Consider the following 15,609-nt stretch of genomic DNA (forward strand, 5'->3'; position numbering starts at 1 on the left):
ATAACACATAAAAAAAAATAGCTGCATTAAATACTTAAATTCAAAAGCATTGCAACATAGAATGATATTCCAAATAATCCTATATCCTGTTTCGATAACATTTAAATTTCTGTGATAGTTATATTCAAGTAAATAAATGTATTTTTTTTTTTTTCGTACATAAGCGAATCTTTGCATAATGAGGAGAGTAATTTTCCTAGGATTTTTAAAATCTACGTGGAATTAATTTAAATTCCAAGCAGTTATTCATGAAGAACGGTATTTGCTGCTCTAATCATTGATAGGAGGTTTTACTCTTGATAAATAAAACGTTGCTTAGCAACCGTTGCTATGGTAAAAATTTTAACAGAAAAAAAGCTTAAAAAAGAAAAAGGATTTTTTTTTAATTATATACTCTAAAATGTATACTATTTGTTTGTTTTTTAATACGTCATCCGAAAAAGCCTCACTGAAAGCTGCCACTAAAATAAAACTGCTTTTTGATCAAAGAACAGTTATCTGCTTACGTCAACTCATTATTCTGTGCTGATAAATTTTCAACTTAAGGAACGTTAGAAAAATAACTAATATTAAAATTACTTCTGTTTAACTTCAGATCTCAATATTTTATGTTCTGCTAATGATTATCATCTGAAAATTGAACTAATGAAAACTCAAAGGGTGATGTCTCTTCTGTAGGTATTTTCGATCTTTGCAAAAAACAAATATTTTTTAATAGTGTATATATAATATTCAACAGACTGACTATTAAATCTAATAAACTGACTATTAAATCTAAATAAAAGCTTTAAAATTGAATTAAGATTGGGTCAAGTTTATTTCTGCTTTTCATTGCAAAGAATTTCATTACGCACTACTCTATTTTGCTGGCTTTCTCGGTGCATGCTTTCGGCGCATGCTCTATAACACAATAGTTACTTCCTTGTTTCAACAACTTGTATCAGATGATGATTGGTCGTGGAGAAAATGACGTGGAGGTGCTTTGTATCGCTTTATGGGGTTGGCAGGTATGATCTAAACGCAGTTCTTGCTCATGCCGGTCCGGTCCTTGGAAGTTTGTTATGTTCGTAACTGTTGTATACTCGTGACCCTGTGTAATTATGTTTTATAGAATCATTTTGTATTTGGTTCATAAATGTATAGATTTGTTGTGTATAATTCGTCATCTATTCAGAGACTTGTGCTTATTCATACAGCACTGTATGAGCTTATTGCCTAGATTCCTACAAATTAAAGAACCAGTTAAACAGACATGGTTCAAAAAATTACCATCGCATCTCGGTATTATTATATGCGAGGATCGAATATCATTTACCGATATTTCAAATTTAATCATATGGAGTTTCTGTGTAGGAATACATCATGTGAGCATTTATGACAGCACAGGTAAAGAAACTATTTTATGTTTATATCGCCTCTTGATTTATTTATTGGATTTTCTTATTACATTTGGTTTAATCTTGAATGTTTTGTTCTGTAATAATTTCATTCTTATCCATAATGTTTGACATGAGAAGGAATAAACTCATGTAGTAAGCCAGATTGTTTTACACCCAGTATTTTATGTTTGCCTTGTTTCATTTTAATCTTTGATTTGTGTATTAACACATACAAGTGTTTCTATATTTGGATATTAAGCACCTGAAGAAATTTACTTTGAAGGTGTTAAAATATAACTGAATAAAAATATGACTATTTGAAGTATTTAAGGTGAATATCTTAATTTTGATGGAGACAACTAAAAAAATTTGCCCAAGTTTCAAATAATATTGTATAATTTAACAATCAAGTAGCATTTATATGAAAAATGAATACTTTTCATTTTAGAAATATCACATTTTGATTTATTACAATAGTCTTAAATATGAATTGTTATCAATCATAATGTGACAACATAGATAATTATTTAAGAAATTTGTTAGATATTTAGAAATTGTTAATATTATTTTCATTGAATCATGGTCTCAAAACAAAAAAAAATTGCATTATGCTTTATTTACAAATTGATCTTTTTTTTTTTTAATACCATAAAATAAAGAAATTTTATTCAAAATTACCTGGCTGTATACTAATTAATTGATCTAAAATAATAGTAAATATCACTTAAAAATAATTTGAATAATCTGAACTTCAAAGGTAATCCTTGTACAAATCAGTCGAAATCTAAGACAATTGTTGTATATCATTGGGTACTTACAATTTCAAATTACATACTAGTGAAAGTAGAATAATGCAACAACTTAATATGTACAAATATAGTAGTGATGCACAGCTCAAATTAGGCCATTAAAAAATTTATCTTAATTTTATTTTTTATAATCTATTGACAAAGATGAACGACAATTTGAGGTTCGATTTTTTTATAAGAACATTTTAATACGCATTAAGTATGTATTGTTATTTCATTAGTTACACATATTAAAAGAAAATAAGATATTTCAATGTTTCGTATACTATAGCAAAATTTGTTCCATAGATAAATTTGTTTGCTGCAAAATAAAATGAGAATCAATAAAAAAAATTTAACTTCATTTTAAATAAATCGTAGAATTTGAGTGACTGCCAGAATGATAATTTTGAAACATATTCCTTGAGTTTTCATTTTGAAAGTTTGCTGATGTTTTAAGGACAATTTTCTGTGCTTCACTAAAAAATCTCTCTTGTTTTTTTACTTTAAGGTAGTAACATGAAACAATACATATAATGGTTATTAGCTGTTTTTTCCCTCCATACATTACCATTAAACATAAAAACCTTCTTAATTGAATAGAAAAAATTGAATGAACATTTGTGTTTTTAATTCAAAGAAAAGCCATAAATGTTTTTAAAGAAATGTAAATGTGTTGTATATTGTTAAATGTTACTTTAGAAGTATTTAAGAAGAATTGTTCATGTCGCTGTATTCACCACAGAAATTAATTTTCATATTCTATAAGCAATGCTTAATATTCTTAACTACAGACAATTCTCAGAATTACAGATTTCAGTATTTTCGGAATCAAATTTTATTATTTTTGAAATCGATTAATTTTCCTTTATATAATGCCTTTGCTATTATATGCCTGAGGATAATTTTATGAATAGACTATTTGTTTCTCGTGCTAATGAATACTTAGTAATATAATAAATCACATCCCATTAATGAAAGGTTTGAAGTTTAAATTCTTGATCAGAAAATCATGATTTAAATCCTAATATTTCTGCAGAATTACCATGGATGTTAGGATTTATTGTTTATAAATGTGCTGTGTGTTAAGTTTTCCATTCTGGGGGACTTTGCGAAATGAGTTGTAGTTCAGATGCAATTCTTGTTGTTTAACTAGATATATTCAAATTCACAAAATGATTTCTACTGTCCCAGGTTTATTTTTAAAAGTAAGATATTAATTGAGAAATTGAGTCCACATAAATAAAGTTAGTACAACAGTGACTTTATAATCTAAAAATGAAATTCTGCTTCAATACATATGCAATTTTGATTAATGGTATAGTTTGAATTATTTATCATTTTATTCCAAAAACCGTTCCCTAAAGTGGTTTCTTCCATTGTCTCTAAATGTGCATTCATGTTGACTGTAACCTTTCCAAATGTAGGCAATACATTTATTTTAATCGGCAATTTTTCAGCATAAAATTAAACGAAAGTATTGAAGTCCTATGCTACAACTTCTAATGCCTTATAATATATTAATGCTCATCTGACATATTCATTTTTCTTTCAGGTTTTGTAAAATCAAATGGTAATCAATTATATCGAGAAGCTAATCTACGGAAAAATTCGTACTTACAGAAGAAGGCAAATAGTTTAAACATAATATTTAGTGATGGTAAAGCTCCATATTTATATAATACTATCAGTAAGTATAAAATTTTATTATTTATTTTTATTGGATTTATTTATGATGTATAGTACTTTGCTATAGACTGTGTATTTTCTGTAGGCAGTTCAAGGTCACATTTTCTACCATGTTACTGGTACCAGACAACCAATAACGAGGTAGAAAATGTGACCTTGAACTGCCTACAAAAAATACACAGACTATAGTAAGAGGTTAGAGACCTGTTTGTGCGTCTGGCAATGTTTAGCCTTGGTAAAATTACACGCTTTCTTGTGATTAAATATATCATTTGTTAAAAATGATCATTAATGATTAAAATGTAATAGATCTTCAGGCATCATATTATTTAACCACAATATTTTTAGATGGTTCCAATGGATTTCTCAAAAGACCTCTACTTGGACCAAAATTGATGGCAAATATGTTGTCTTTTGCAAGATTATTCAACCTTAAGAAGAAAAAAAAAATGTTACATTAATTCTTCTATCTGTTTTTAATATATATATATATATATGTGTGAATGAATATATATATGTATATATTATATATGTTATATGAATATATATAATATATATATATTCATGAATCAGATTTTCAATGATGAAGAATCTGTGATACAGGTATATGGTTTCTGCAAGACAGGGTCGCTTGACATAAAACTAGAAACTCCATGAAATGTTGCTTAAATTATATTCTCTGATTGAATGGATAATTTCTCTCTTTCAATAATTATCCAATTAATTCAATAATTGGATAATTTCTCTCTTTCAATAATTATCCAATTAATTCAATAATTGGATAATTTCTCCAATAAATTAATCCGAATTGAATTATTTTTCTTTTCTGCAAAATCTTTTGATTTCCCCCACCCCCAGAATGTTTTCAGTCTTTTCTTCTTCTTTTTATGGTTTTTATTCTGGTTACTTGATATTGCATTGAAAGTTATTCTCATACTTTTAAAAGACCCGTAATTGAAACAGAAATGAAGAAAATATGAGAAATGTGTGGAGTAATTCTTTACAAGTAAAGCCATTTGTTATGAAAAGCACTATATAATACTACCATATTTGATAGGATACCAATTTCAAAATATTTTTAGGGGATGATGTTTAAGAAGCTTGTTGTTAAATTTGAAGGCTAATTATACATTGAATCAATACATGCTCATGCAATTCATGAAAAAATTTAATCCAAAATTTCAAAACTCATTATTAGACAGCATTCAATTAGATGACATGTACTTATTATTATTGTTATTTATTTTTTTACTTTACTGTGACTTTATACAAATTGACTATATTAGCTACCTTAATATTTCGTATCAAATAATCTTATTAACCTTCTGACACCTGAACATAGTCAAAATCTATTAGTTACAACCAGGTTAATAATGAAAGTGTTATAATTATAAATAAATGTAGTGATTCTTTTTCTGGATGGTGATTCATATTTTTAAAAGGCTAGATGGAAAAAGTATATTTTAATTTTTTTAAATGCTCTGAAATCTCCTATGTTTCAATATATAAAAAGTTCTTTGTATTGCAGCATGGACTGATTTTTAAAAATATCTGGTTTTCTCGGCCATTCTTTTCTTTTTATTTGTTTTATCCTACTCTGCCCAATTTTATGTTTCAATGTAATTTATATAGATAAATGCAAAAGATTACATAGAATTTTAATTTTTAAGTTAAAATTTTAAAATGTTAATTATTTGGTTAAAATATCTTAAATAAAACAAGTCAAGAATGTATAAAACAAGTAATAAATCATTTAAAAAAATTAATAAATTATTAAATAAAACATAAAACAAGTCATACAAATATAAATCACTGTATTGTATAAAAGTAATACATTACATTTATGTCTTTGCCATAAATAAATGAAATGCCTTCAAATTAAAAAAAATACTATAAATATTTTATATTATACTGTAAAATATTTTTCATATTGCAGTTCATAGTTTGGCGGACTTGCAGTTTTAAAAAGACCTTGTCAAATATTTAATGTAGAATATTTAATTTTTTTTTGGGGGGGGGGTGTAGGGGATGTTTTTTGTGATTAAAAGTTTTGTTCATCTTTTCTACAATGTAAGTGCTAAATTATTTTAATTTTACTTTGAACATTTTTTCTTTCTTTCTCTTTAGCTAAAAATGGCCACAAAACAGAAGATTTGAAAGTTTATCTATTATCCCTAGAAGATGGAAAACAACAAATTGTAAAAGCTGCCAAATTCCTATGTAAAGATGCCAGAAATAATCCAGAAGTCTTAGAAAAATTCTATGCACATAACTTTGATAGTTATGTAAAAGGTTATTTAATATTTATTTTTTTTCTGTGACTGTGAAATTATGTAGACCTACTTCAAATGAAAGATCATTAATATGCTCAGCATTTTTTTAACCCCATTCAGTAGAATTGTATAATTTTTTTTATTGCTATCCATCACATAGAAAATTAAAACAAAACAAAAAAAAATGTAACAAATTTGCAAGTTTTTGTACTAAGAATAATTTATCTTGAATTGTATTTAGAAATAAAAAATAAATTCTCTGTTAATTTTCAGCCACTTTAAAAACTTATTTGGCTTATTTTTTTAATTATAAATCAATATAGTTCTGCTATTAAACTTATTATAAATATTTATAAATTTTCCCTGGTTTAAAAAATGTTTTTAAATGTATATTTAATTTTAATTTAACAAGTATCATTTATTTTTTTAAAAAATTCCAAGTATATTCATTACTAACAATGTCTTCTTAAAATTTTTGCTGTTTCAAATGTGTGGTTTGTTTTCAGATTGATAAATATTATTTAAAAAATTGCAAAAGCTCTTATATTTTTGTTTTTATTTTATAAGAACGTTGTCTCAAGGTATGCATTCAAATGTTTATCTGAGCAATGTTATAATTCTAAATTTATGTACTAAAAAAGTTGCAGAATATATTGTTACATTTATTTAAATATCTTTAAAAGAAATATAATTTTTTTTTTAAAATAAATAATCAAGTCTCCAAAGATAAAGAAGGAAAATTTGTAATTTAAAAAAAAATTTAATTGTAAAATTGATTACAAATAAATTAATGTAACTAGTTTCTTGTGTGTTTTTACAAATAAAGCATGGTGTCTGTTTAGAAATAATCAAAAATTAATTTGATTTTATTATTATGACCAATAAAGAAAATGTTTACCTATAAATTTTCTAGAAATACTTTAGTTAAAAAATAAAATATTTCTTCAAAAGATTTTATTTAGTTTGGAGGATGAGTACCGAATCAAGTACTATAATTGCCATCCTGTACATACCTTTAAATTGCAGGTTATATTCAAAAGGAACCCTTTTGTAGTTTCAAAATTTGATTCTAATTGAATGCTCAAAAAAATATTTTAAGTGAAGTTTTGACAAATATAAAACTTAAAAACAAATTTAATTATTGCTATATTTGAAATAAAGTGAATGTTTTTTCTTAATTAATTGATTTTGATTGAACATATAATAGATCGATATTGATCTTTCCACTTATCTTTGTTTAAAAATATTTTGTTAAGCGAATATTTCTTAGATTATTTATAGATTTCTTTGATTGTTTTTTAGGTGCACTTGATATTCCAGATCCAGAAATGATTGTAGTGTTTGGAAAAACAAGTGCATTACTTGGATATTTACCTTGGCACATTCGACTGTCTGAAATAATGTGAGTGCTTTTTGTTTTTATGACTTCTATTAAGATTTTTTGAAAATTAAATATTCCTTTATGATATAATATCCTGATACTATTTGATAATAGGATAATATTTAAATTAATAGAATTAATAAAAAATACAGATACTTATTATAATGGATATAATAATATTCATTAATTAAATTTCACTTAAATGCAGAACTGAAAATATGTGATATTGCAGCCTATTAGCATATGTATTTTTTATGAGCAAATGATTGCAAATTTGTTATTAATTGCATGAAAGTTACAAGTCTCATGCATTATAAATGAATGAATTGTGATGAAGGTTCTAATTTCACTTGATCTACTATATCTATTCAGTTCATGAGTGAAGGACTTATGATGAAGAGGAAATGTTAAATGTTCTCTTGATAAAGTGCATATAAAGATTTTATTTACAGTATCCCAAAACTACCAATTTTCAACGAATCTACCTCGCTGAGAGCTGAGGTTCAAAAGAATGATTACATTTCTGGAATTCTTCAACCTTCATTTCCACACTATTAGATACTTGTCCATTCAGATTTTTTTTCCCATATGTATGTGAATGTTATGTTGTTTCTCACCATATTTTATTTTAACTCAAAATTGTTTATTGATTACTTATATGGCTTTTTAAAGTGGCAAAAAAGCTTTCAGGAGTGACAGGAAAAAATATCTTATATAATATAAAATATGACCGAGATTATCTACTGTTTTTAATCTCAAAATGTTATCAAAAGTTTCAGTAACAAATAAGAGTTTTAACATAAGAGATTATTATTTTATTAAAAAAAGGAATTAGCAGATTTCAAGAACATAAATCTTGTATTTATTCAAAATAACTTAATGTGTAGGTCCCTTAGGGTAAATAAAAATTGTACTAAAGTATTTTATTATGAATTATCTTTTTCCAACAATATTATGAGTTATCTGCAGTTTTTATGTATCCTAATTTTGCAGATAATCTGAATTCTCTTTATTGTTAAATGTAAACATCTCCTCCTTTCATCTTTCCCCCCATCCTCCTTTCGTCCCTATTTTGACTAAATTAACACATCCTGATGCATGCACAAAAGTGCGGAAGTTTTTTGAATCTGTAAACGAATGGTATTGGTATATTAATTATGAAAGTGTTTGTTTACTTTTTATTTATTTAATATAGTATTTATTAAATACTATATATATGTATATTTATTTTTCTTTCAGATTCCAATCAACACATCACAACGTTAGCCTCGAAGAATTCCAGAATTTGTTGTGCCAGTATAGTAAATGTGAACAAAGATTTGGAAAATAGTTAATTGTGATGTTTTTATTATTGAAAGCTTCCAGAATCTGTGATGCTACAACTATTCAAATTCCTCTGTTTACTTAATCTTGAAAATCGGGATATTTTGAATCGGTTCTTAGAAAGTGTATTTTTACATTTATGCTTCCCTGCTCATTTTTTGAAACAGAATTCATTTAAAGAACAAGGAAAGTTACAGGATAACTTGACTGTACATACATTGTTTAAAATAAACAATACGTTTGTTAGATTTTGTTGTTTTTTATTGCTTTAGTTTATATTTTATGCCATGAAAACTTCTGAAGCAATAAATGCAATATTTATTTTAATAAAATGTATTCAAAAATCTAAATGTTATATTTTAGTTTTGATTATTGAACATATTCAGTTGACATTTCCACATGAAGCAAGTCTCTAAAAGTAAAAAATTATACTTAATGTTAGATTATTCAACCTATTCAATGGATTTTCTTCAAATTTTGTTTATAAACACTTTGAGTATAATTAATACATGGTTCTGCTGTGCTGAATTTCTTACAATTATAATTTATTATTCAACAGGTACCAGCGGTCCCTGTGACACCCATGGCAATCCAGGTGTGAAAGGTTTAGCAAAGATTACATTCGAGGAAAATAAAATCAGAACACCTGGAAAGAGTCACTCTATGTAAGTGAGATTTGGTAGCAAATTTGTACATCTGAAAAATAATATTTAATGAAATTTTTTGTTGGGTGAATGAGATTGACCTTGACAGATATCAGTTTAGGCAGCTGCCTAGTTCCACCAGGTGGAGAGACTTAGTCCTTTCAATTAACAACTTTTTTTAAAAGTTACCAAATAAATATAAGAGAGAAAAAAAATTCTTTGAATTATATAACTTTGGGATTATATCAAAACTTAATCAAATATAATTGATCAGTTTCTTAAGTGTCTTGTTATATTCATTTAGTTATTAGAATATTTATAAATTACCAACCCTTTCTTCTATGATTTTGTGTAAGTGGGTCTGATGCTTATTAAATCCGTCAGGGCCAAACGTGCTCCCGCTGGTGTGGTTTGGAAGTTTTGAGAGAGGCTCTCAACTCAGGTGTCGTCCTGGTCATCTGACTGCGGTTCAAAAGTATGAGGTCTGTCCCAAAATAGCCCTAGTATTGTTTTAAAATGAGACGTTATTATAAATAAACTAAACTAAAAAATCTATGATTTTGTGTACAAATTTGGATGTTAAGCAGACTGGGAGTCATAACAGATAATTGAAATCTCATTTCACGTCATTGAACCATTTTCACAAAATTAGTAAAAGGATTAACCAAAAATATAACATTAACAGGTTTGAAGGGTGAAACTAAATTCATAAGTTTAATAAAAAAAAAAACGTAGGGGGAGGGATGGTTAAATGTGCGCTACCTACAACTGCAAAATATCTAAATCCGACACTGGAAGTGGCGCTACATCCCAATGAACATGCCAATCTCGATTGCTTTAAATTTGCAATGTAAAAAATAAATTTTTTGATTAGGCTTTGTAAGCTAAATTTTAATCAAGAAGATACAGAAGACAGCTTTTCTACGTTGCCGCCTTGATAATTGCTATTATTTCAATTTTAAATAAATGAGAAAAAAAATTCTCCCAAATATAAAAAAAGTCCTTTTCATGGTTCATTAAAATTTTTTTTTAAATACAAGTCGTCGCTGACGAAATAAATTTTAGATATTGATTTATTTTTTGCTATGCAAAACACTGGCTGAGAATAATATTCCATCAACATAAAGCAGCTGTGCTAGATAGATGAGATTTTGAAAACGTGATAGCATATCTAAAAGAGGATGTTTATTAAAATTCGTTTTGTGACAAATGAGAACAGCGGCACTGTGAATATGCAACTCACATTTGCATCATATACTTGATGCAAACTTCGCCAGCTTTATCTTCCGGATTGAGCTGAGGCGTACACGCACACACACTAAACAACAAGGGTGGTCTTCTCAAAACTTTCTAGCATATCTCTAATAAAGGTATAATCTCAGAGAACACCTTGCATGGCATTGGCGTACAATAGTTACGAAATATTAACCTTTGGCGTGAATATAGCGTTTTTCTTGAATCTAGCATGCCATTCTTGGCGATTGATTCCTGGCATGCAGTTACGAGTATCCAAAAATCGAATTTAATTTTAGACGTGTTTGGCGTTCAATAGTTACGAAATATTAACCTTTGGCGTGAATATAGCGTTTTTCCTGAATCTATCATGTCATTCTTGGCATGCGGTTACGAGTATTCAAAAATCGAATTTAATTTTAGACACGTTTTACCCAACCGATTGAAATAAAAATTTGACATTGGACTACAATTGTTGTCAGAAAATCCCTGACGAAATTTGATATATTTGCGTCTTTAAGTTATCGCGTTTACGTGTTTCCCGATAGTGCAGTCCTACAGAGGGTCAATCCCTTGTTGGATTTGATTCAAACTTTGACAGATGTCTATACTATGCATGTTAATTCTCTGTATCAAATTTTATTTACATAACTTTGTTCTTTTTGTAATTATCGTTTTTAACACGATAACTTCCTCTGAGCTGATTTAGTTCAAAATTTGGCGAGAATCAGCAAATTCGGTATAAAGACTATGCTAAATTTCATCTACCTAGCTCAAATCATTTTTGAGTTATCTGTCACAGACAGACGAACATTTCGAACTCAGGAACGTCTAAAACTTAAAGTTATTGACTGGTGAAAATTCAAACTCGAGATTTATCAAAATCTCGAGTTTGAATTTTTTCTAACGATTACTTTACTTTCTCTATACCACATATACGAGAAAATAAAAAATACGCCTTTTAAGAGGCGAAAAGAAAAGAAAGACGTGGCAAAAATTCACGATTTGTTGGCAACAATGGCCATATAAAGATGTATCTCAAAAAGACCATGACCATCCGCATACGAACTACTACTGAAACGAAAGGCTGCCACAAGGCTATGGCATTGCTTGCCATAGCCTAGTGCACCTGACATTCAACTTCTTTCCGTATCAGAATGATAACAAAACGATTACTTGAAAGATAACCCCGAAGTGTTGATAAGAGTGGAAATCTTGTTCTTCTGGATAAGAATCGTTTCTGTCTTGGAGCCGATGATGACTATATGTTGATTAAATGTGGTTGTATATTGAGCTTGTGGCGGATTGAATTGAGCAAGGATAGACCCTGGGACCTTGTGGTTCGCAGCCGAGTAACATGACCACAATACAAAAGCAGTTGCTCGTGCAGCGTCGCTGTTAACTGGCTTATAAGCTTTCACCACAAGCTCTTAGTATCGAACTGCTTTCAGTATAAAGACACTGATCCTGTACCAGGAGTTATTGACTGGTGAATAATTTCCTACGATTGCAAGAACACTTCTGTAGCAAATTTATACATTTGATGATTGAATCGGCTGAGATGCCATTTTGATCACTATTCCAAAAGACGTTTTTAAATAGGTTAATACTCATCCCCATACAGCTGCTGTCAGACAACATACTTTATAGAATGTGCAGATATTGATTTGGCCTGCTAGATCACCAGATATTTATCCGATGGAATACGTATGGGGTCGTTATTAAGTAACAAATCCAGCATTATTGACAACCAGCACAGACTATTACTGATTTGACTAACCAGGTGTAAATGAGCGCGGAATGTCATCGAACAAAATATCCATATTACATATGTGAAACACCTTGCTATTTGTATACCTGCGTGTTTATATACTTACAATCAAAACTGATTACAGCAGTCATTAATATATAACTATTCCACAACTGAAATAACTTGCATCCTCTAACCTGCGACCTAGAACCTTTAATCAAACAAATACGTTACTTAGACAAATGTTTTACCTAAATTTTATTTTTTAAACCAACTCTTTTCTGTTGTTGGGATTTCTTTTTTTGTTTGTGTTATAAATTTTATTAATTAAAAGCTTTATTTCCGTTTGAAAAAACGGTTATTATAGTGAGTGCGTTGCGATTTTCTACTGAACTGTCCGGTTTTAAATATAATATTTTTAATCCACACAAACAGAGCTACACTACAAAATTTACAAAAAAACACATAGACAAGTAAGTTAAAGAAAACAGTATGGTGGAGGGATTCCACCGTTTCTAACCGAAAGCATTCGTCGTTAGCGCAAGGGTTGCGCATAGGAAAAAGTCGACCTCAGGATGCAGGTCTCCCGTTCAACTGCTTGTCTGAAAGCGCCTTAAGGGGGTGCTCTCTGCTCAAGGGGGAAAGAGGTGCTAAATTTGTTTTCCGTATTGACTTATAAATATTGTAGACATTTTTAATTATTTTATATATATATATATATATATATATATATATATATATAGGCCTCAGTGGAGGGGCCACTCCCTATTTGTAGTTTGATTTTATATTATTCTTTAAAAATTATTAGTATCATATGGAAAAAATTTAAAACTTTTTCGCTACTTTATAAAAACTACGTTTTTTTTTTTTTTTTAATTTTTGATTTTTTTTTCAGTGATTTTTTAAAATTTTATTCCAATAATTCAATCCAAATTATAGAAATTATTGTTTAAAAAAATCATGTACAATATTTGAATTATTGTGCTTTGATTATAATGCAAATTTATTTTTTCGATTCGATGCTTCTAATAATGATTTTGTTGCGAAGAAACTAGATGTTGTATAGAATTGAAAGGAAATAAATGCTAAACTTATTTCGATGGACAAAACGCCATAACAGATACAGATTTCTTTCGAGGCTGTTGCGTTTTGAAACTTTCATTAATTACCAATTACTTAAGAAGTATTTTATCTGCAATATGCATTTTCAAGACATCTTTACTACAAAAATCCTTTAACACCCATTCAATTTCGAAAATCAAAATTGATTGGAATATCGAATATATTTTTTCTTACTTTGTAAATACCATTCAATCATCTACATTATTAACTAATATCTGCCTAATTCCACCGGCATGGACAAAGATATAAGTATGAAAAACTTTCGTTTGGTTGATTTTCGCTTCTCTGGTGGGTACAAAAATGATGTGCAGGTTGAGGTTCGAACTCGCAACGTTAGGGTTCATAGCCGAGTAACAAAGCCACTAGACAAAAGTGTACACTCCTGTCCGGAAGTTGTTATCTGGCTTATGAAGTTACCACCACAATACTCCTCCACTAGTGAGTCGGTGGAGTTTATCGTGACAGTTATGGCGGGCGAAAGCGAGCGTGTGTGAGTGGTTGCTGCCGGTAGATGGAGCCACGACAGCTGAATGAAGGATGTGGTTGTTCAGAACCAGGGTCACCAATGTGCGGTTTGAGGTTCGAACTCGCAACGTTAGGGTTCATAGCCGAGTAACAAAGCCACTAGACAAAAGTGTACACTCTTCTCCGGAAGTTGTTATCTGGCTTATGATGTTACCACCACAATACTCCTCCACTAGTGAGTCGGTGGAGTTTATCGTGACAGTTATGGCGGGCGAAAGCGAGCGTGTGTGAGTGGTTGCTGCCGGTAGATGGAGCCACGACAGCTGAATGAAGGATGTGGTTGTTCAGAACCAGGGTCACCAATGTGCGGTTTGAGGTTCGAACTCGCAACGTTAGGGTTCATAGCCGAGTAACAAAGCCACTAGACAAAAGTGTACACTCTTCTCCGGCAGTTGTTATCTGGCTTATGATGTTACCACCACAATGATATGAGGCTTGCTAGCTTATTCCGATGACGGGTCGTACCTCCTTTTGTAAACAAGAAAGCAGGAACCTCTCCATGCTTTGACCATAGAGCCCGTTTAAAGGTGGGTTTAGACTCGACCCATTATAAGGCGGCTAGTAGGCAGGCATGCGTAGAAAAGGCTGAAAAAGGCAGTTCGGTCCATGGCAAGTAATTGTCCCGACGGAACAACAAGCCACTGTATTGTATTTTTTTTCTTACTGGGCATGCATTTGCAGAATTTGGCTTTTTTTTCGGCGTGAAAAAGTTGATCACTTATCACAGATTAATTTCGACATTTTTTTGCTCTTTGTTATTTCTGATGCGAGATTGTGTGTGTGTGTGTGTGTGTGTGTGTTTCATTTTATTTGCCATATATTTTTTCTATAGTTTTCCAAATTTAGGTATGTTTACCTTTTTTTTTATTTCACCATGTTTCTTTGTGTAAATATCCATCATTCTACTACGATAAGCACTGAAAAAGAAAAATTCAGGGACGCTAAAACGGTAATTTATAGCCAAGCATGTAATGCCTGAATCTATCTTATGCAATTGTGGCAAACATAAATCAGCCTCTTTCTGCGCATGCGCTTTTTACAGCCGTAAACCCTTTAATTGTACGATGATTCGGTCATTCAGATTACTCGGAATAAAAAAGCAGGATAGAGCTCTCTTCTTTGCGGATAACCAGTTAACTAAATACACTTAATATAATGGTTAATAAAATAATTAACTCTGCTCAGAAAGCTACAATGCGTAGCATTCCACCTAAATAAATAATCCAGAATATCACTGAGTTACTGAAAAGTATTTGATATTTTAAATAATAATTCCATATTTTAAAACAACATCGCTTAATTTCCTACTTTTTTTTTATTAGAACAGGAGGGTTGCCACGCCACCGGGAGAACAAGGGATTTAAAAATCGTCTTAAAAAAACCAGGAAAATTTGAAAACTTTCATAAAAACAGGGAATTTTAAGCTTCATAGTGATTTTTTACTCATCCAAATAATGTCGGTCTTTAAAGCTTGCGGGAAAAAACAGATCATAGCCATATCT

The 15,609-nt window shown here is 29.6% G+C and overlaps 1 protein-coding gene across 1 annotated transcript; it reads left to right on the forward strand.

The window, feature by feature from the left end:
* The first annotated feature begins 985 nt into the window (after positions 1-985).
* Positions 986-9,081, forward strand: LOC129976037 (dehydrodolichyl diphosphate synthase complex subunit nus1-like). The gene is made up of 5 exons (XM_056089382.1): positions 986-1,386; positions 3,723-3,857; positions 5,984-6,148; positions 7,432-7,531; positions 8,750-9,081. The coding sequence occupies exons 1-5, from the start codon at positions 1,101-1,103 to the stop codon at positions 8,838-8,840; spliced, it is 777 nt and encodes a 258-aa protein (XP_055945357.1). The 5' UTR covers positions 986-1,100; the 3' UTR covers positions 8,841-9,081.
* The last annotated feature ends 6,528 nt before the right edge of the window (positions 9,082-15,609 follow it).

This window comes from Argiope bruennichi, chromosome 7, assembly GCF_947563725.1.
Source record: "Argiope bruennichi chromosome 7, qqArgBrue1.1, whole genome shotgun sequence".
NCBI lineage: Eukaryota > Metazoa > Arthropoda > Arachnida > Araneae > Araneidae > Argiope > Argiope bruennichi.